The sequence below is a fragment of the Equus asinus genome, chromosome 13 (genome assembly GCF_041296235.1).
Source record: "Equus asinus isolate D_3611 breed Donkey chromosome 13, EquAss-T2T_v2, whole genome shotgun sequence".
Lineage (NCBI taxonomy): Eukaryota > Metazoa > Chordata > Mammalia > Perissodactyla > Equidae > Equus > Equus asinus.
In genome coordinates, this window is record NC_091802.1 from 49,518,999 (window position 1) to 49,541,299 (window position 22,301).

Sequence of the window (22,301 nt, forward strand, 5' to 3'; positions counted from 1 at the left end):
CCACTGCAACACCAAGACATTACAGCCAGCCGTATCTGAAGGACACACAGAGGCCCTGTTGATGGGTAAGACCCGCCGTATCTCACACACCGGCCGGCAACCCCTGGCCAGCCACGGAAAATGCACACTGGCAGGAAGGCTTGCCCCGTCTGTGGCCATCATAACACTTGCCCCGAGGATTCTCTTTGAACGAGCCTTTTTCTGACACAGAATATGAATAAGGAATGGGATCTATACCGCAAAGAATCGATGAGACACAGCATCTTGCAGGATTTACAAAGAGAGGCACAAATGTGAGGAGTAAGGCATCATAAACTCGGTAGTCACACCGGGATCGTTAAAAAATTATTAAAACAAAAAGAGCAGCAGCATGCTGTGGTGTGTACCTGTTGCCAATTATGCCAAGCTCTGTGGAAGTCTCTGAGAAGCAGGGCCCTGCTGAGAGGTTTGAAGATAAGTGGGGCCAGGGTTGGGCCCCTGGCTCTCTTGACCTCACCCCCTGGGACCCATCTTATGGCTCTTGGGAGGAGCAGCAAGAATTATAAAACAGACGTCAATGCTGTTCAATCGGAGCCCAGGGAAAGGCCTGGAGGGTGGGAGGTGGCGGTGGTGACGGGGAGCCAGCAGGCTGGGGTGCCAATGCTGTACAAGGGTTCATGGCCGTTTGCAGCTGCCTAGAAGTCTCGCTGTCATGGAAGCAAGGCTTGGGGGTGGGGGTGCACTGTGAGGCAGACCCACGATGAAGTCGGCTGGCTGCAGCCCCTCGCCCTCGCTGAGGTCTAGCAGTGAGCATCGACAGGACAAGATGGACGCCGGGACGGCTGCTGGCCGTGGGAAACCGCTGGTGCCAGAAAGCTGAGCGAGTACTCCTTCTGGAAACGATGTTCACTGGCTAGGATGTTTCCACTCAAGCTCCACCCTAAATATGCCATTACTTTATCCTCATGTTACAGTTAAGGGAAGAGGGTCTCAAACAGCCCGAAAGCCTGCCGTTAGCGGGGAGCCAGGCCCCAGCCCAGGCTGTTCTCCTTAGTTTTTTTCCCCAAAATGGCTAATCCTTCCCCACTGCTCACTGGTCACCAGGCAGAGTTCCAGCCGCTTTACTCTATCTCCTCATTTACTCCTCACAACAACCCCTGTGATACTTTGCTTCCTCCCATCTTACCTTGGGGAAACTGAGGCACAGAGAAGTGACAGATTCCTCATAGGAGACCGTCTCTTTTCAGACCCTCCATGTTTAACCAATGAACTGCACTCCCCGGCTCGTAATTACACTTTAGGATAAAGAAAACACCTCCTTCCTGTGGCCCATACGGCTCTGACAAGCCCACCTAGGCCAGTCTGCCCCTCCTCGCCTTTCTCCCTGGCTCTCAGCTTCTGTGGCTTTCTGGAAAAGGCACAGCTTCCTCCTGCCTGTGGCCTGTGCAGGTCCTGTTCCCAGCTGCCCACAGCAACTGCCCGGCTTCCTCGCCCCAGGCGATTAGAGCTCCCATCTTGTGCCCTCCTAGTCTGTCTGTCCGACCTCTCTTGCCCAGCTCCTGGCACAAAAAATGTCAGATTAGCCAGCAGGTTATTGATGTCTTTCTCCCCGGCCTCCCCCGGATGGCAGGCTGCTGAGGGCAGGCACTCCGGCTTTCAGTTCCACTTTGGGACCCCGGTGCCCACTGCATTGGATGCCCGCCTTTCTCTTCCCATCCTGGCTCCCTGGGAAAAGGCCCCTTCTGCTCGGGCAAGCTGCTGTCCTCCGGGCATGCAGGACCCTCCATTGTCTTGTAGAGCTTAAGGTTCACACCTTTTCACAGGGAAATTAAGAGCAGGGACCCCCTGGGGATGGCTGGAGAGGGGAAAGGAAGGCAGCCTTTGTGGGAGTAGAAAAGGTCAAAGCTCAACGTGGGGGATGGGGAGGGTCACGTCAGTTACAGAAGAGCCAAGTTCGGGTGAAGCAGCTGCTCGACCTACACGAAGTGGGTGGCCGCCTGAGAAAGCCGAAATGGCAGACAGGCCTCGCGGCCCTCCCACGCCCGGTGCACCCGGCCTGGGTGGCAGAGCTTGCTCTGGCGTGTTTCTTGGTCTTGGCTTCTGGAAGCCATCCTGCAGCTGGGGGCTTCTCCTGGTCCCCCCCAACCCCCAAGGCACTGACCCCATCTCCACTCGGCAGGCAGCCGTCTCACACCTGCCCGCCACACCTCACTCACTGCTCTCGGGTCTTCTCCGAGCTGGGAATGGAGAAAGGGAAGGGGAGGAAGCCTTCACTCGCTCACTTTTTGTGACCCTATTTTCTGACCCCAAAGTCAGGCCACCAGGTCTTGATCATTTTCTGATTTGTGAATTAATGGATTCATGTGAAAAGTTTTACGAAGGTTGACAGATTAAATGCATCGGCCAAATTGATCTTCTTGAAAAAAATTTCAATTCTGCGAAAAAGAAATGCTCAGTTCAGGGGGAAGGGAAGTGATATTTATTGTCACCTAAAAGTCTGGCTTTCTCACCTCATCATCTGTTGAAGTTGGTGGCCTCTGGCTCCAGGCTTCCTTGTCTGAAGAGCTGGCCTAACTCAAGACCCATTTATTCCACTTAATTTTTTCTCACATCCCTTAAGTGCTGGGGTGATTCATTGAGATTATCAAGAGAGATTTTGCAGTTTCAATAATTTCTATCTTTTTCTGTGCTCAAAAGTTACTGGGGAAGTATTTATCAAGAGAACATTAGTACCAGGAAGCGAGGTTCAAGGCACTGATACATTTTAGTTCACGTCTGGGATATTAACGTTTTTGCTAAGAAAACCATTAAGCATGTTCAGCGTATCTCCTGTGCAGACGATTTCTCCCTGTCTGTCCAGGGGACACGCTCTCACAGACTGTCATTAAAATGGTCATCAAGGAACAAGAAGACTTCTCCAAAGTCTTTCTGGACCATGCCATTCGGGAATTTTCCCCCCATCTAAGTTCATTGACAGGAAATCCGAGGACTTGCTTACAAAGACCATTATCCTTCAAGGAGTTAGCCCCAAGCCCCTGCTACTTGTGGTACCACATTTTAATCCCCAAAGTACTCTCCTTAGCATCTGTCTTCCAGGTTCCCTGTCACTCCAAAGGGAAGATTCATTTTCCCTCTTCTGAATTTGAATGCAATAACTAACAAATAATATTCATGTTTACCCTCTGGATCAATAAATTCTCTCTCTCCATTTAGGGAAAAAAAAAACCATCTCGGGAAAAGGTGGCGGCAAAGTCAATGCTGTTTTGAATGCGATCAAATGTCTCTATCCTATAACTCAGTAAAATCTCAAAATGACTTTGGTTTTCAATTCATAACCTATTTGGAGAAATTTGATATATCTTTATAGAAACTCCCAGTAACCTTTGAAGAACTTCAAACATGTTGTAATGATTGCCACTTTATTGCTTGTTACCATTCCTCATCAATGTGCCTTTATCTAATAAAGTGCAGAAAAGCTTCATGTAACCCGTATGTATTGCAACTTGATTTTTAGCATTAGCAATATTAGTTGATAGGAGAAAAGCCTTATCAACAGGTCTGTTTTTGCCATTCCACTTCTCAAAGGATGCACCTTAATCTGTGGGTCCAGACCCTGGGCATGGCTTAGCTGGGTGCCTCTGGCTCAAGGTCTTCCATGAAGTTGCAGGCAAGCTATCAGCTGGGCCTACAGGCATCTCATGGCTTGGCTGGGTAGAAATCGGCTTCTAAGATCACTCACTTGGTTGGTGGCAGGCCTCGTCCCTCGCCACACGGGCCTCTCCACTCCATAGGGCTGCCTCATGATCTTAAAGAGGCACCTAAAATAGAAGCCACAGTCTTTTTATAACTTCATCTCAGAAGGGACATCCTGTCATGTCTGCCGTTGTCTATTTGTTAGAAGTGACTCAGTAAGTCCCACCCACACTCAAGGGGAGGGAGTTACACATGGTACAAATGCCAGGAAGCAGGGATCATTAGGGGCCAACCTAGAGGATGCCAACCACTGCTCCCCATGACACAACAACTAAAGGCTTGACTCTGAGGGGGCTTCTAAGACCCAGCTCCAGGACCCAGGCTGGCCTTGTGCTGATTGGCCCCTGTACATGTTTCACCAGTTGTTAAATATTTCACATATCACCCCTGTCCACAGAGCAGTTCAACCATTTAGAGAGTCCTCACCTTATGCCAGGGACTAGGCTAAAGGATGTGAGGATCATAAGACACGGCCCCTTCCTCAGAGAGTTCACAGTTGAGAGGGTGGGACAGACAAGCAGATCAACCGCAGAGGTGAGGCCCAGGTGCTATGTGTGTATGGAGGGTGGGTGCCTCTCCCAGTCCAGGGGGTTTGAGACAGAGGAGGAGTGAAGTAGGCAAAGAGCATGGCCAGCCAGCCAGGGGAATCTTGAGGATAAAGGCACAGAAGACTGAAGATGGGAGCCACCACGTGGAACTGCCCTTGACAGGAGGGGTAGGGGGAAACAGCAGGAGAGGGAGCTGGAGATCAGCCTGCGCCAGCCACCTTGTGCGCCATGCTTGAGGCCTTATCCTGAAGGTTCTGTGCAGCCAGAAGAGGATTTGAAGCTGAGAACGAAATGCTCAATTTCAGATTGCAGACCGCTCTCTATGGTAGGAACATGTCAGGGGGCCCAGGAGCAGGTGGCTATAAACTACAGGCAGGGAAAACAGTGAGAACATTCTGCTGTTCCTGGCAAGAGATGAGAAGAGCTAGAGCCATGGTGGTGGTATGGATATGGGGAGAAGGCAATGATTTTAGGTGTTTAGGAGGCAGAATCAATAGGGTTGGGTGACTGAATGGAGATGTATGAGGGAGAGGAAGGAGTCTAGACACAGCCCAGGTTTCTCAGTGAGGCAGCTGGAGGTGGTGAGGTCACTGCCTAACAGGAGGATGGCTGGTTTCAATGAGGGACAAAGTAGGTTCCATTTTAAGAGTGCTAAATTCAAGGAGCCTGTGGCTGTCCTATCCAAGGAGGGGATGATGAAGGAAAGTAGTGATAGAGGCCAGGGCTACAGGTCTGAGAGGCCCTGGTCTCTAGAGAGCGGAGTTTGGAACGATGGGTGGGAACAGAAGATTGCCCAGAAAACATTTTAGGGGGAAAGAACCCAGAGAAAGAGCCGCAGGTTGGGGATGGGGAGGAGGCAGAGGTGTCCCGAAGGGCAGCAGGAGGGGGAGGTGGTCATTGTTAGAAAGTCCTGACAGATAAGTAACAAGGACTCGAGAAGGAGAGAGAGCTGCAGAAAAGCCGGGCCAGATGCAGATCGAAAGGGGCCCATGGGACTTCACAATTAGGATGTCTTTTACCTGGCTGAGAATGGTGTTTGAGGAGGAGAGACTGCCATGGGTTGAGGAAACAATGAGAGGGGAGGAAAGTGTAGAATCCGCTTGAAAGAAGTTTGCCAGCCATCTTATGCTACCTGAGTGCCCCGAAGCCCAGGCAGGGGACGAGGACACAGCTGCAGCATCAACAGTTCACATAATAAAGCAACCCGTTGAGAACTTGATGTAGGGGAGTTTCTTCAACAGGAGGCAGAATCCAGACCCTCCCCAGGTGTTCCGGGCAGCCTGACACTCTGCCAAGCATCCTGGCCCACCGCCGCGAGTCCCGTAGAGCCCGGGAAAGCGCTCAGACAGCTTGTGGAAATGCTCAAAGCAAATCAAGAAACACTGACATGAGAGAATAAAGGAACTGATTTCAAACTTGGCAAAACTTCAGTTTCCAGAAGTTGTCTTAAATGAGCAGGATGAAACATCAGGAGTGGGAAAAAAGTCAGTGGAGAGAGCTTAGGAACTCAGACCTATTTATTAGCAAAGTTCCACGTGTTGCCAGTTGCAGGACAGACTTAGTGATTCTTTCTGCTATCTATTTTTCACATCCTTTTCTGAAAGCAACCTTTTTTGTGTGTGTCTGCTTGACGTTACGGAGAAGATAACTTCAAAAATCAAAACCTCTTTCTGGATTTGCTTTAATATTGATGGTTTCTTCCGGTTACCGGCTCAGTCCCACACCTAAAGCCAAACTCCGAGATGATGAATGGTGAGATGCTGAAAAACCCAGCAGTTTGTAGCTCCATTTGAAGGAAATATGAAAAGCACTTGAAAATAAATCAGATTAGGAAATTTCAAATTATTGTTTCATTTAACTGTGTTTTACATTTAACATACCAAAGATGATAATTTTATTAACAAATAAGTTTCCCCAACACTTCTATGGATAGGATTTCTTAGGAAAACCTTTCTTTTTTTGCTTGGGGCTTCAAAATCTCCACCTTGACATTCAAGGTCCGCCCCCTGTAGAGGGGAAGTAGGGAGAGAGAGCAAGCCGGAAGTCAAGGCCTCCTTTTTCTCCGGCTCTGTTAAAGTCAGTTCTCCGTCAGGTGGACCAACCCTACCGAGATGCCCTGGGAGACATCTGCTGCTATAAAAGACTTGGTGGAACCGCCCAGGGGCCGGCTCAGCACAGCGGAGTTCTGGGGGTCAAGCCTGTACAGAAGTAGGGATGAATGAAGTGGGCTTCAGGGGAATTTCAGGCTGAAGCCCTGTGATGATTCTCCTAGGAAATCATCTCAAATCACATTTGTTAGCCCTGCCGTGGAAGCCAGCTCTGCCCTGCGTCTTCTCACCATGGTATGGAAGAAGAGGATGAACAGGAGTCAGGACCCCAGGAGATTCTAGCTTAGCTCCGACATGGAAAAATCTCTTGGAAAAATCTCTTCACCTCTTTTCTTAATTTCCCTCATTTCTTAAATGATGGGTTCTATTCGATGACACTAATTTAAGGGCCCCCTGGCTAGAAAATTTTGATATTTCTTTTGTGGGGGGCACTAACTCACCCCTGCCTCCTGGGTCGCTTCCAGGCCCCCAGCCCCAGGAGCGTGGCTCCTATCTGGAGGGCATCTTTCCTTTGAAGTTGGGGAGTTTCTTCCCAGAACAGGGAACAGGCTGTTGAGCGGACAGGGTGACTACCCAGAAATAACCACATGTTTTGAGCACCTACTGTGTGTCACACATCACGCTGGACATTTACCTCATTGCTTATCCTCGCAACAGCTTTTGAAGGGTGTTTCCTCCAATCTACAGGTGAACACACCGGAACTCAGAGCCATTAGGTGACCTGCAGTCTTAGGAAAGGTTACCTGTGTCTCTCCACCTCCCTCCCTAAACAAAGGTACACCATCTAAGGTGGCTCTTCTTCAAAGAAATAAAGACAAAGTCACTGAATCCTAGAGAGTGGTAGCCTGAGTCTGAGCTCCTCTGAAGTCACAGCTGGTGTGCCTTCCCCTCCAGAGGGCTATTGTGGGGCTGACTAAACTTGGAGATCTGGCCAGCTGCCTCTCAGGGAGCCCTGAATCCTCATTTTCTGGGATTCTAGGATTTCAGCCTGGTGCATAATTCCAGAAGAGAATTACTCTCTGCTTTATTAAACTTGTCTGCACTTAGGCAAAGTGGGCTGTTGATCCTCTGCAGGGTTTTTCTTTAAAGGAGCAAGGAGAGTGAGCATGTGCGGAAATCCATCACCTTGCCTTCCAGTTTCCAGGCAACCGTGCAGGATTACAACCAGTCACATGATATCGCTGCTGCCAGGGAGAAGGGGAAAATGGAAAACTGTGCTATCTTGAGAAAGGGTATAGGCAAGGACTTTGGATTCTCCTCCAGAAACATTATCAACAAGTAGTCAAAGACCTGGAGGCTCAAGAGGGCCCCGGCTCCTCAGCACTTGGCCCAGCCTCCTGCTGGATGGGAAATGTACCAGCAGATATGAAGGGGAGGGGGGTGTGCAGGGGTGGGATGAAGGGGAGTCATTGGCCCAAGGTGACTGAGCACCTGTTCTGGAAACCAGGCTCTCCGAAGGGTCACTACTGAGAAAATCCAAACTGAGCCAGACCGTGCTCCTGTGTCCTCATCCCCGGTCTCTCCTTCCTGCCGCTGCAGCCCTGGGATAATGAGGGAGCAGAAGGAGAGTCCTTCGGTTAAAGCCAAGCCAGGGATGATTAGGGCTGGCTGGGGGGCAGTGAAGGGTCAATGGGGACAGCTGGGGGGGGAGGAACCACCCATGAAGACCAAGTTTCCACTTCCTTTTTAAAGCGTCCTCTTTCTGATCATTGTTTATTTTGATTTTGGATGTTTTGATTTTTTATCTCCCCTCCCCCACATTGTGTGTGTGTGTGTGCATGCATGCAATTGCACGCGCTGCTGCTGTTTACATTGTAAACGCTTCTATGGCAATTCATTCCCCTCCATATACACTTTCGTTCCTGTAATAACACCCTCTGTGGCCTATAGACTCCCTGGAACCACAAGGACAGCTTTGCCCCTGGTTCTCCTGGGGTCGCTGAAGGGGGTGGGTGTGCCCTTGGCCATGGGTCCCACATGCCAGCACTCCGGAAGGCAGGGCTGTTAGAGGAGCCAACCTGAAGCAGACTGGCTTCCAGTTTCCTCACACCCAGCAGTTGTCTGTCCCAAGGCAGAGATGAGTCATCGGGCCACACTCTTTCACTGGCCTTCCTGGTGTGCCCCGAGGTGGCTGTATTTCATAGCCTGGACTGCTGGCTTTATGCCAGCCTGGCTGCCTGGAGTGCTGAGCCCAGAGGGGCAGACCATGGGCACAAAGAGTCAGGTATTGGGGAGGGCAATGCCACCTGCCTTGGCACCCAGGAGCTGAAAAGTCTGGCAGCATGGGCTGCAAGGACTCTAGTCCCTTGTCACAGCCCCATAGGCTGGGGGTGGAGCAGTGCCTGTGATGCCTGCCCTTTTCCAGCAGAGCATGGGTGGTGTATCTTCCTTCTTTTTTCCTATGGAAACCTAAACAGACAGACACGTTACTTGCATGTTTCAAAGTTCTGAAGGCCGCATGACAGGTTAGAGGCACCTCTGTACTGAAGAGGGTTTGTCATCCATCAAGTTCAACAAGAAAGTAAATAAAGGAAAAGGGAATAGAGTTGGACAGCCAGACGCTCGCACAGCTCCCACGATGCTGGGCTCTCCCTTTCCCTTCTTGAAGAAATCTGGTTTACACTTGTATGTTTTTTAACAGGAGGAAAAGTTAATTATTAGCTTATCATATGAGGCATCATTTTATAGCAAGTGATGAGTAAATGAATAATGTTCTAGATTTGTGGCATGTTTTCTTAAGTGCAAAGAGAAGGTTGTACCTCGTAAACATTATTGGGGGAACGTGCGGAGGAATTGAAAGGTGACATTGGGGAGAGGAGTTTTCAGTACATTAAAACCGAGGGTGGAGAGGAAAAAAGACATTCCATGTCTCTTTAATATGTAACATATGGGAGGATGGGGGATTCTTGCGAGAGTGTTGGGTACGCAGTTGTTACAAGAAAGATGGTCCATGTGTGTGCAAGGAGGGTTCTGATGGCCACGTTGGGAAGTTGGGGTCAAACTTTAAGGAAACTGAGGGATGCTTCTTCACGAGGCGTCAGGCACTCAGGCCTGTGCTGGCAGATTCACAGCCCCATCTGCACACATCCACGCACGAACGCACGGTGGTTCTAACCCACACTCAGATACATGCGCGCACAGGCACGCACATGCCTGCTGCATCCAGGCCCGCGTTCGCCCTATGACACTTGGTCAGTCGATCCCAAGACTAGAATCCTCCAAGCCCAAATTCCCAGGGAAACTTGAAAAGAGGTAGAAAAGTGTTTGATGATAGAAAAAAAGAATTTTGCTTGCTTGCAGTTCTTGCGACGGCCAGAATGCTACAATAAACTGTTGCTTTCCAGAGCTGGGGAGGGCGAGGGCAGGCAGCGGGAAGAAGTCGGAGCAGAGCCCAGAGAACTTGAAAGACGGAATCAGAACTCAGGCTGGGAGAGCCTCTGGGGCCGCGGGGGCCAGGCAGGGGGCGGAGGAGGGCCGGGGAAGGGTTAACGCGGGAGCCGAGCGTGCGGCGGGGGCGGGCCGGGCCGGCCGGGGAGGGCGCGGGGCGCTGTCCCTTTAAGCGGGCGGCGCGGGCCGGCCGAGCGCGGCTGTGATTGGCGCGGCGGGATCACTGGCTCCCCGGCCCGGCCCGGGGGAGTCGGCTGGAGCCGGCTGCGCTTTGATAAGGTCCTGGCAACTCAGTAACAACCCGAGAGCCGCGAAATAAAAATAACCCCTCGTAGCCCTGGATTTAGGGGCCGCCCGGCGTCCGAGGCGCCCGTCTCCCCTGCCGAAGGCCCTGCTGTAAAAGGTGGGGGTGGAGGCGCGGCCACAGCAGAGCTGCTTCAAAGGAAGCCCCCCTCGGGCCCGGGGCGAGGTCGCGCCAAGCCGCGTCGCGGGCGCCGGGGGCGAGAGGGGGTCCGCCGGCCAAGCCTGGCCCGGGAGGGGCGGTGCGAGCCGGACGGCCCCGAGGAGGCGCGGCGGGGGCCGGGGGGGCGGCCCGGGGCGCGGCTGGTGCGTACCTCCCTTTCAGGACCGTGCGCTCGGCTCGCGCCTTTGAAGTGCACAGTTAAATCCACAGCGCAGTTTTTGTTGGAAGCGCCCGGAGGACATTTGGTGCGCGGAGTGACTGCTGGAAACAGGACCTGTGTTGAAAGCCGGGCCGGGCGGGGGCCGAAGGGGCCGGGGGCGGCCGCGGCGGGGGCGGAGGCCCACTCGGATCTTTTGCATAAAAGGGGCGGCGGGGAGCGCCGCTTTCCCCCTCCCTGGCCGGTGGATCTCGCTCTAATCCCGGGATTGTTGCTTCCCCGCACCCCCTCCCCTGCCGCGCGACTCCCCATGTTCCCCGACGCCGGGACCGGCCCGGGGGGGCCCGGGGCTGCCGCTGCGAGCAGATCCGGGGGCCGGGGCCAGGGCCCTGCCCTGGGCGCCTGCGAGGTCTCGCTGCGGAGCGCGCGTGCGGATCAATGGTGAGTGCCGAGGCCGCGGCGGCGGGGCGGCCCGTGCGCTTTGATGTGCCGGGCGGCCCTTTGAAGTTGGCAGGCCGGCTATTTCGGGGCGCGCTCCGGGCGGGCGCGGAGGGGAGCGGCGGGCCCGGCGCCCAGCGCTCCGGGGGGCTTGGCCGGGCCGCCCTGCGCGTCCGGCGCCCGAACCCCCTCCCCAGCGGGGTGGCGGGGGCCCGGGCGGAGGGACTTCTGCAAGTGGCGGCTGCAGTGGGGGCGGAGAGGGGGCAGATCCCCCCCGGAGGGCGCATCGCTGTCGTTGTTATGGATGTGAGTCGGGGTGTGAGTGTGCGCGGGAGTGTCTTTGGAAGGTGGGATGAAAGGGTGGCGGCGCCCCCCGCTGGCCCTCCCCTCCGCCCCCTCTCCCCCCGCCCCATCCTTCCCTCCCGCCTCTCCGCCCCCCCTCCCCTCCCAGCTACTGGTCCGCGCCTAGGGGCCCGGAGCGCTGGCCCAGGCTTAGTCTGCGCTCAGGAGCTGCCCGAGCCCGGGGCGCCCGCGTCCCCCGCGTCTCTCCTCCCCGCCCGGGCCTCGCGCCCCCGGCCCCCTTTTGCGGAGAGGCAGAGACTCCGCGCGTCGCCATTTCTGGACGAGGCTGCTGCTTTCCGTGCTTTTTCTGTGGGCGCCTGTGCGAGCGGCGGCGCGGGGGACTGACCCGCGTCCGGGCTCGGGGTGCTGCGAGTGCCTCCCGGGCTCCGGCCCCGCGCTCGGCGGCCCGCTCGCCGGGGCTCTGGACGTGTTCGGTTGGATTTGGGCCGGGGGGCGGGCCTGGGGGTCTCGGCGGAGATGAGAGCCCGGTCTCGGGCCGCCTTCGTCTTCCAGGTAACGGGGCCGCCCCACCTCCCCTCCGCCCGGGTAACGCGGCGCTACCGGCGGCCCCGCCACTCCGCCGACTGAGTTGCCTAGCCTGGCGGCCTGAAGCCCCAGGGGGGGGCCGTGCGCATCCACCCCAGGCCCCGGGTCCCAGCCCCTCGTTCGGGGTCGCGCCCCACGCCCCTGGCGCGCCCTGGCCCTCCTTAGTTTGATCCTTCCCGTGCTGGGGAAAGCGGCTCGTTTATTGGTTAGATAAGAGTTTTTTCTTTTGGAAAAAAGAGACAGGCTTGAGATCAGTAGAGTTTGGGATTCTTGGCACAGGCAGTGGTAGCGTGAGACGGTTTCTGGTCCGGTTTTGTAGGGTTTGAGGCTCCGGGAGGTGGTTGGGGGGACGAGGGCGGCGGGTCCTGAGGCTTCTCTGCTCTCTTGCAAAGTTTGAAGATCAAAGTCTCGTCTTAGTTAGTTGATTTCTGGTTTGGGGGAGCAGGGGAGACAGAAGTGTAGACTGAGTCGGATTCTTGGCGGGAGGCGGGGCGCAGTGAACAAGTACATCTGGGTTGGGGGGGGGGGCGTTTTCCAGCTGGAAGTCCGGGAGCCCATTCAGCCCTGTGCTGGGCGGCCTTCTTTCTCGGTCGAGGATCTTCTGAATTTTTAAGGAGTGGGACGGGGGAAGGGGTGGGGTGGGGGGAATGGGAACCAGATGCTGGGGAAGGGCACGTTTGGAGCTCGAGTTATCTGTACGGAGAGCCGAGCGGGGAAATCTACCGAAATTGGTTTCACCTGCACCCAGCCCAGCGGCTGGGAGTGCGCGTCTTTGGAGTCAATGCTGTCGGGGGGAGGGGAGAGGGGGGAGCAGAGCGGGGAGGCGCGGGCGGGACTGCCCTGCGTGTGCCGGGGCCGAGTGGGTTTTGGGGAGGTTACGTCTCACACCTCCCCTGCCCCTCTGTCCCCGCCTCCCACCCTCGGGGCTCCCCTCTCACCTTCCCCGCCCCTCCCCCCCAAGTGTGCTGGGAGCTCAGATTTCGCCTTTGAAAAAGCGGCGTCTGATACTTTAGATGAGCACCTCGCAGATAGCTGGGTTGCTTGATTTGAATTTGAGGAGTTGAAAAGCCTGTTTACTTTCTTGCTTTGATGTTGGGTAGATCTGGTTTTGATTAGATCAATACCCTTTTCTCTCTCCCTACCTCCCCCTTCCTTTTCTTTCCAGAAAGGAGGCTCAGATGAGCCCCTGCTGACTTGAGAGAGAAAGAGAGACCACGCTGATTGCTGAGAGGAACTGGAAGAATAAAAAAATTCCCAAACTCAGTGAGAACTCCCTCACCATGAGTAGCGCTGTGTTGGTGACTCGCCTCCCAGATCCCAGCAGCAGCTTCCGCGAGGATGCCCCCCGACCCCCGGTTCCAGGGGAAGAAGGGGAGACCCCACCGTGCCAGACCGGGGTGGGAAAGGGCCAGGTCACCAAACCCATGCCTGTCTCTTCCAACGCCAGGCGGAATGAGGATGGGTTGGGGGAGCCCGAGGGGCGGGCATCTCCGGACTCCCCTCTGACCAGGTGGACCAAGTCGTTGCACTCCTTGTTGGGCGATCAGGATGGTGCTTATCTCTTCCGGACTTTCCTGGAGAGGGAGAAATGCGTGGATACCCTAGACTTTTGGTTTGCCTGCAATGGATTCAGGCAGATGAACCTGAAGGATACCAAAACTTTACGAGTAGCCAAAGCGATCTACAAAAGGTACATCGAGAACAACAGCATTGTCTCCAAGCAGCTGAAACCTGCCACCAAGACCTACATAAGAGATGGTATCAAGAAGCAGCAGATTGATTCCATCATGTTTGACCAGGCACAGACCGAGATCCAGTCGGTGATGGAGGAAAATGCCTACCAGATGTTTCTGACTTCTGATATATACCTCGAATACGTGAGGAGTGGGGGAGAAAACACAGCTTACATGAGTACTGGGGGACTGGGGAGCCTAAAGGTCGTGTGTGGCTATCTCCCTACCCTGAATGAAGAAGAGGAATGGACTTGTGCCGACTTCAAGTGCAAACTTGCCCCCACTGTGGTTGGCTTGTCCAGCAAAACCCTGAGGGCTACAGCGAGTGTGAGGTCCACAGAAACTGTTGAAAATGGATACAGGTAAGACTTGGCGGGGTGAGGAGGGGGTTGGGGTGTTGGAGGATGCTATGGACTTGGCAGATGTTTTGAGTTAAGGAGGGTGGATGGTTGGATGGATGTGCTGCTGAGGCTGACAAAGGGCTGTTGAGAGCTAGGACCACTGGCCATGAACTCTTTGATGTTGCTTTTTGTTGTTGGGGGGGGAGTGATGCACACAGCTGAATACCTGCAGTCTTCCAATGCAGTATTCATTAATGCGGGTTACTTATTATCCTGGGCTGGTCTTAGAAGGGCTTGAGAGAGGGAGGGAGAGGACAGCAGCCTTGATGCCTCTGAGTCACCAGATACACTAAGCACCGGTTTTGGAAGGGGTCATTCACCACTAATCAGTAGAGAGTGGATTTACTGTGGCTAGGGAGGCAGTTGGGTTGTGGTGGAGGCACAGGAAATAACGTGTGCACCCATTGGACGTGGGGGTAAGTGGGATATTTTGAACTTATGTTAAGATAAGAGCAGCAGCTGGCTTAACAACCGAGCTTGTGGGTCTGTTTGTAGCATTAGGTATTTACCTGGCAAGAAACTCCTGACTGGGGAGGGCCCCGGCGACTTTCCCCACTGAAGACCTCTAGCTTTCAAGTCTGCTGGTATATTCATCTAGGTTTTCAATGCTTGCAGCCTGAGGGGCAGATCTTGGGTGATGATTTTGTGGCTTAGTGCTAATGGGGAAATTGTCTTGGCCAGTGAGGACCGCGGGGGGGGGGGGTGGGGGGCGGGGGGGTTCCCTGGAGTCCTTTCTCTTTGAGGCTTCAAGACAAACAGTCCTTTACAGAATGGCCAAGTCTTAAGATTCTTGACCTTTGGAGGCAACTTCAGACCTCTTGTTAGAACGAGTTTTTCTGTTTCTCTCTCTCTCCCTCCCCTTCCAAACGTCCAAAAAGAGAGTGAGCCTCTTAATTCTAGGTTGCCGCTGATGGCATGCAGGGGAAGGGAGGGTGGTTGCTGTCTGAGCGGCTTCTCTCACTATCCGTTGCATATTTCCCCCTGTGCTGGGGACCAGGGATGCAGTCTGGGGGTTGCCTCTGTGGAGACTTGTTCTCTCTAGGGTAGGGCCTCCAGCATCTGGCAGCTGGAGGAGGGGCAGGGTAGCCAGGTCTGAGCCTAGGCGCACGGTGATTTAGGGGTGGCCAAGTGAGTTGACTCTTCACAGGGAGGGAAGGGCTTGTTCTCCAGCCACCAGGGGGCACCCTTACAGCCTTGGGAGCCTGTTTACCCACACTCAGACATCTGGTCTACACCTAAGTGGAAACGGATTGGCTTTTGCAAGGAAGCAAATGATCACGTGAAAGGAGTTCAGCATCTTTAAGCTTGTGGTTTCAGGTTGTTTCGGAGGCAGATACTGGGTCTGGCTTTGGTGGCAGGGCAGTCACTGGGCACCTGCCGTTGCTGCCCCGTTCCTGTACGTGAACATTTGGGTAAACCTGCTGGCCTCCTTGCTCTCCAGTTTGGCAGCTGTAGCTCAGACTACTTAAGGCCTGTGGGAAGGCTGCGTCTTCAGGGCCCTCCTGACAGTGGGGCTTCTGTTCCTCCCGGTGTCAGGACCCAGAGTGTCACCTTTGTAAATACAGTAGCACCGTGTGTGGTTTTGGATGTCATCAGTAAGAAAGCACCCTGGCGGGACCCTGCTGTGACCCCTTCCCTTTGTGTGTGGGCGGTAGACACCCAGCCTCGGTGTGCCCCTCCCCTTTCCAAAGGCCTCAGCTGGGATATTACCAGGATTCAACATTTTGGTGATGAAGCTTTTGAGATTCTGGGCCAGGGGCCAAAGGTCCTTTGTGTTTTCAGTGCTTGCCTTCTTGGTTGTGAACTGTGGGCGTCATTGATAGATAGATGACACCTTTTCCTCAGCCTCTTGAGTTTCCATACTAATTGTATGTGCTTTCTTCCACTGTTGGGTTGAAGTGAAGTATTTTATCTGGACTGCATGTGCCCATAAGTCTTAACTGGGCATTGCCAAAGATAATTTAAGACATCCAATTTCATTTTAACCTACAAGATATTCAAGTGTGCATACGGTGTATTGGGAGGTGTCCTGAACGGTGTCAGAGGCCTGGGTTCCAGCCCTGTGCACCGCTTTCTACCTGGGCTGAATCCATTCTGAACTCCTGTGCCCATCTGTGAAACAAATGGGCCCCATCCCTTCTGCTTATGTCATGTGTTGCTATTAGGATCCACATAATAAGCACGAAAGCCCTTTGTAAAGGGAAGTGTTTTGAACAGATGTAAAGCGTTATAGTTAGTATAATTTAATAATGATAATAAATGGGTATGTGAAAAGGGCAGCCAGGTTAGGATGTCACTTTCAAAGAGTGACTCTTGGGTTCTAGTCCATGTTCACTGGAAAGTTTTAGAGTGTTCCCCCTTGCCACTCCTCAGCCTTCTCTGTTGAACTTAAGTCTGTCTTTCCAGCTAGTTCTTGGGATGTAAGGATCCTAACTCCCCCTCCTCATACACTCACTCAGCACGCAAGACACCTGGCCTATGGGATGGGCTCAATAAGTTAGCAAAATGAATGAAACCGAAAACACACGTCCTGCTGAGGGTCTCCCTTCACCCGCTGTTGAGGAGCAGTCTGGGCCACTGGATGCCCAGAGCAGTGGCTGGTCTTCCAAGCAGTGTGTTTACCTTGGGCACTCGAAGGAGCCTCATTTTTAATGACTTGTTTGTGTCCTTACTGATTTGGTGTCAGGTTTAATATAAATAGTTGGAACGGAAGAGCAGGAATTATCCTCGGAGGGCAGGACTCTGGTTTGCGAGTGCTTGAGTGGGATGCCTGGGCTTTTGATGGTCTCTATAAATAACTGAGGACGAGAGTGGCCTGTTGGTAGAAGAACGTGTAAAAAGCCCAGGACACAAACACACACACAGAGTGTCGAGGTGTGTGTGAAGGGGGCTGTGGGATTAGGAGCTCAGCCCAGCATTTATTTTGGGAAGGAGAAGACAGTGTGGGGTGCACAGAACGCTGCGTGTGTCCTTCCCTTTCTGCACTGGCCCTTGAGTGTTCCTGCCCAAGGCGGCTCTCCTCTGTCTCCCATGGGACCCTGTGCTCTAGAATCACTTAAAATAAGCCGGGCCCAGCAGATGGCCCTCTGCTGGCCCCAAGTGCTTCCTGTTCTCTGAAAGAACTCACTGATGAGGCCCGTTTTTGTGAGAAGCCATTGGAATCAAGCTTGGCTTCAACTATCAAAGAAAATGATGCCATAGGAAAGATATGCTGGAAGCAGTAGCCCACAATTAGAGGATGGAAGCTCTGATGAAGGCAGTTTGCTAAGATACACTTGTAAAAGTTTGCGTGTTGTCAAAAGGCCCAGTTGCCCAGTGTCATCTGAGTGCCAGGCCACTCGCTTAGTGTCCCTTATTCTTGCCTTAGAAAATGCTTGTGGAAGAGAGTGTTGCCTTTTGGGCAGTGAGTTTGTGAGTAAATTGTCAGAGGGCTTTTGGAAAGCCCTAAACTAGGCAAACTCTTTTGAAGTTGCATTGTTTTGAGAGGGGACTCAGAAAGAGACCCCGAAGGTCAGTTCTATTGTGCTCTCTCTAGGCCAGCTTTGCCCTCGTGTATGGGGAGGGGGCAGGACCACAGCACCTCATCAAGATAAGAGATAAGAATAGGCTGAGGGAGAAAAATAGCAGCCGATGTCTCCTTTCCCTTCAGGTCCCAGGAGCCTCTGTAGCCCAGTGCAAAAATCTGTACCATAGGCCACTCTGTAGGAATTTAAAATCCTGCGGCAACTGGGAGCACAACAGTCCTGAAGAAATAATCAAAGCATCTGGGTACAATTACTGTAGCATGGTCGAGTTTCTTTCCGTTTTTTTTTTTTTCCTTTAAGTAATCACAAGAAAACAGCTCTAATCCGTTTTCTTAAAATTATGTGGCGATTGTGACAAAGTTCTGGGTTCTGAAAAATTGAGTTTCTGTCTCTCCCCAAAGCTCTGCCTCCTTCCTCTGCCTCGTCTTGTTATGATTGTAGGAAAATCCAAATACTTTATTGCAGTCAACTGAGCTAAGAGCAGTATATTCCATTTTTAATTACTGGTCACACAGTAGCCCTCTATTTTGGAAGTGAAGGGAGACGAGTTTATTTTGGGATCCATGTGTTCAACAAGGAGCGCAAAGCTGTGAGCACACATGGGTTGGAGTTAGCTGCCTTTTTTCTTGGGGAGGGAGGAACGTCTATTGAGTCATTTTCTCCCTGTATGAGGCTGAATTACAACCCTTACATTTGGGGCATTGTCGATGTGTTAATACCACAAAGATAGTAACGCTCAGGGAAGGAAAGAGGGTTTGAAGGCTATTTAAGGCTGTTTGGGCTTTTTTGATCTTGTACCATGCCTCTTAGACTAAAAAACTTTTCAGCAACCCATTTAATGGTCCTGAGTCTCTTAAGGAGGTTCAACAAAGCTTTGAGCTGCTGCCACATGCCACAAATTGCTGGCAGCTTCGGGGAGACACATGTGAAGAAGACAGAGCTGGTGCTTGTCCTCATGGGGCTTCTAGTCAAGCTGCACAGGACAGGCATTCAGCATGTCAACACACCGTGCTCTGTAATTATAAGTCATGATAAATGCCATGGAAGGAAGACAAGCTACAGGGGCACTCTGTTGGCGGTTGGTTTTTGGACTATTTAACCATGATCCTCCCAAATTACAGTGCCCTTGTTGGGCCTTTCAGCGGATATAAGAACTTCATGCAGATGGCCATGTTTGAACTGCCTCTTTTTGTTTTTTTTTTTTTTTTTTGGTGCGGAAGATTGGTCCTGAGCTAAGATCTGTTGCCAATCTTCCTCTTTTTGTTTGAGGAAGATTGTCACCAAGCTAACATCTGTGCCACTCTTCCTCTACCTTGTATGTGGGATGCTGCCACACACGGCTTGATGAGTGGTATGTAGGTCCATGCCTGGGGTCTGAACCTGCAAACTCCAGGCCACCGAAGCGGAGCACACGAACCTAACCACTGTGCCACCAGGCCAGCCCTGAGCTGCCTACTTTGTCCTCCGTGGAGGCTGTGACTCACCTGTGGTTGCCCAGCTGGCTGGGAGCTAAGCCAGCACCAGCTCTTGGCCTCTTGATTTCTGGTCCCAATCAAGGGCTTACAGAAGTTACTTATTATGGGGTCCTGAAGATAGGATGGGGCCCTGAAGAAGTTATCTTGTCCATCCTGCTTTGAGGCAGTAGCCCAGTCCAAGGACCCCAGATACCTTGGAATTTTGGGCTATTTTTTTTTTTTAAAGATTTTTTTTTATTTTTTTCCTTTTTCTCCCCAATGCCCCCCGGTACATAGTTGTGTATTCTTCGTTGTGGGTTCTTCTAGTTGTGGCATGTGGGACGCTGCCTCAGCGTGGTCTGATGAGCAGTGCCATGTCCGCACCCAGGATTCGAACTAACGAAACACTGGGCCGCCTGCAGCGGAGCGCGCGAACTTAACCACTCGGCCACGGGGCCAGCCCCGGAATTTTGGGCTATTTTAAAGACTTGGATTGGGACCCGCCCCATGGCCGAGTGGTTAAGAGCACATGCTCCACTTCGGCAGCCCAGGGTTCGCTGGTTTGGATCCCGGTTATGGACCTACACACTGTCATCAAGCCGTGCTGTGATGGGATCCCACATGGAGAACCAGAATAACTTGTAACTATGATATACAACTATGTACTGGGGCTTTGGGAGGAAAAAAAAAAGAGGAAGATTGGCAACAGATATTAGCTCAGGGCCAATCTTAAAAAAAAAAAAAAGATAAGACTTGGGTGATTCCATAGCCTGCCCCCATCCACTCCATGGGTCCACTCTGAGGATTAAGAAGTGTTTCTTCATTCTATCTTATAGGAAAGTCTATTTCCTCTTGTTCTGCCTTTAGTGGCAAAGCCAAACAGAATCATCCTCTTCCACCTCTTGAGTTCCCTTATCAACTGGGAGACTCTTTTACTGAATCATCCCTCATCTCTTCTCTTCTCCAGAAAAACCAACTGCCTTTCCTCCTCTCTAGACCTGGGATCTGGAAATCCCAGAGTGAGGACATGGGGACCAGTTCTAAGGCATGGAAGATCTTACTGTCCTCATTTAATCATCATAAAATGTCCTGGGAGGCGTTGAGCCTTATTGCCCTATACAGATATCAGAACAGGGTTAGAGTGTCCAAATGACAGTTCAAGGTCACTTGATCCAAGGTGTTTGACGGGTTCAGGTGTGACATTCCTCATTTGCACTTTCCAGTCAATTCCACACCTATGTAACATTTCTAAGATCTGGCTTTATGTTCCAGCCTAGCTCACTAGAACAGAATCAAGGTCCCTGCTAATGTTGGGTTCCTCTGGGAGTCTGGATACTGGTTCCATGTGGCTGACTCTTCAGACGGGTGGCCCTCCAACAAGGCTTTTGACACCCCCACCTTGGGCTGCATTACCTCCTTGGGTGGTAGTGAGGATGAAAGATGATTGGGCGGACGTTCATTGAGCACTACTGCTGGGGGTACAGCAGTGACAAAAACAAAGACCCCGCCCATACGAAGTGCTCCATCACTGGTAGCTCTTGGCTTTTATTAACATTTCTAAACTGAGGGGGTTGGGTTAGATCATTTCTAAGGTTCATTCTGGCTCTAAAATGTTCTGACTCTGAAGCTAACTTTTCTTATTTGTTTTGTCACTCCAGCCACTAGGGTACAGACTCCTTAAAGACAGGGACCGTCTCTTCCACCTTCTTTTCCCTGCCCAGTGCCCCCTGTTGAGGCCGTTGCACCAAACTGTGGCAACAACTCCTTGTCCACCCCCACCCCACCTTCCAGTCCAACCTGGTGGCACACCCGCTGGATCACAGGTGCCGCTGGGAACACCTCAGGCCCCCCCCTCCTCTTCCTGCCCTGACTAGCCCCACTCCCTTCCTCCCCAGTCTGGGGGGGTGTTTTAACTGCTTTTCCCTTCCCAGGTCTTGGGTGTCATCTCCTCGAATTCGTGCTCATCCGTTAAGGTTGACCTTTCTCCCACCTGTCCCAGGGAGCCATCCCCGGCCATCCCAGCTAGAAGCATCCTCTCCATCGTTAGCTCTGCCAGGGTTACCTCTCCCAGGCCACTCATCCTGCTTTTGATTCTAGAAGAATTTTTTAAAATATTGAGGCTAGTCTTTGTATTAGGAGGCAGAAAAAGAGGTTGAGAGAGAACCCAACAAATCAATCCCTTGCCCACCAGTTCCAGCTCTGTGATCTAGGGCAGGCTGCTATTCTTGTGGGACCACCAAGGACACATCTGTAAAATGGGCACAGTGCTGCTTCTCCCCCAGGTGGCTGCGAGGATTAAAAGCGATTGATGTGTATGAAGGTGAGCCCCTCTTTGTGGACCCGTGTTAACACTGTGTCTGCCTCCCTCGTGGTGCCCCCTCACATTATGGTGACACACCCCTACCAGGCCATGGGTGCCAGGAGAGCAGAGACCGGGGCTGGGAACACCCAGAGTCCAGTGTAGCAGTGGACACATTGTCAGTGACTAGGAGCTTGGTGAACACATGCCGAAGACTGCTTTGACCTCTCCTGGGTTCCTTTCATCTGTCAACTCCAAAGCTGGCTGTATGGACCGGCCGCGGTGGTCTGAAAGAACATGTTCTCTTTTCTAGCCTTTCCCTTCTCCTCCAGTTGATTTCTCTGCTGTTGCCCTAGACGTGGTGGGCCCAGTGGAGTATGCCAGGGTCTTTGTATACGAGGTGTCTTGCAACTTCAGGCTTCACAGGCCCCTTCCTGCAGCCCGCCAACCACAGTGGCCCCTTCCTCCTTCTCCCCCCACTTCAGTTCCTCACTGGTGACACAAGAGGAATGCAGCCCAGCAGGGGACAGGCACACTGGTTGTTCTGGGAGGAGATCAAGAGGGCAAAATGGGGAGGCAGAGGCCACTGCAACAAAAGGGCAGGAGACACCAGAGGAGGGGCCTGGACCTTCCTTTGAAACAGCTGTGCTGCTCATTTTAATCCTGCTGGCCTTAGCCAGCCCTGGGAGAAGGAAGGCCAGGCTGGGGGAAGGGCATGGCAGAGGCCCAGCTCAGGGTGGGATAGAAGTCCTAAACATTGTCCTGAACTTTTCTGTCCTATCTGTGCAGCTCACTGTGTCCAGGGTTGAAAAGAGAAGGCTAGGACAGACATCTAGGTGTTTGCATCTTGGAGCTATGCTGATAGAGCCCAGGCGGGGAGTTTGGAAGCTTAAGATGTCTTGGGACCCTCAAAGTGTATGCTTCTGGTGCAGGCTTGGATGTGGGGATGGGGAGAGGGAGACACTGTGTCCACTGACTTATTCCCCTTTCGCTCCATAGCCTCACCTCCTAGAGTGGAGTCCTGTTCCCTCCTCTATGTATGTGTGTATTTAGAACTTTGTAGGATCCCCTGGCTGCCTCTGGGGTCCTCCTCTGTCCCCTGGTAGGGCTCACCTCTGGGGACAGAGGAATCCAACCTGCTTTCTCCCCAGGGCAAGTCAGTGGCTCAG

The 22,301-nt window shown here is 52.8% G+C and overlaps 2 protein-coding genes across 4 annotated transcripts in view; both read left to right on the forward strand.

The window, feature by feature from the left end:
• CEP112 (centrosomal protein 112) overlaps positions 1-12,904 on the forward strand; it is a 504,767-nt gene extending 491,863 nt beyond the window's left edge. The window contains exon 28 of the transcript XR_011493899.1: positions 12,887-12,904. The gene's annotated coding sequence lies outside the window, so the exon portion shown is untranslated. The remainder of the gene's footprint in view (positions 1-12,886) is intronic.
• AXIN2 (axin 2) overlaps positions 10,040-22,301 on the forward strand; it is a 32,180-nt gene continuing 19,918 nt past the window's right edge. Inside the window, exons 1-2 of one of the 3 annotated variants that reach the window (XM_044745186.2) lie at positions 10,040-10,178; positions 12,887-13,816. In XM_044745186.2, the coding sequence (XP_044601121.2) occupies positions 13,002-13,816 (815 nt within the window). In that variant the 5' untranslated portion in view covers positions 10,040-10,178; positions 12,887-13,001. Of the gene's footprint in view, positions 10,179-10,697; positions 10,837-11,549; positions 11,689-12,886; positions 13,817-22,301 lie in introns of those variants that run through there. The other 2 variants (XM_044745184.2, XM_044745185.2) reach the window with 2 other exon arrangements.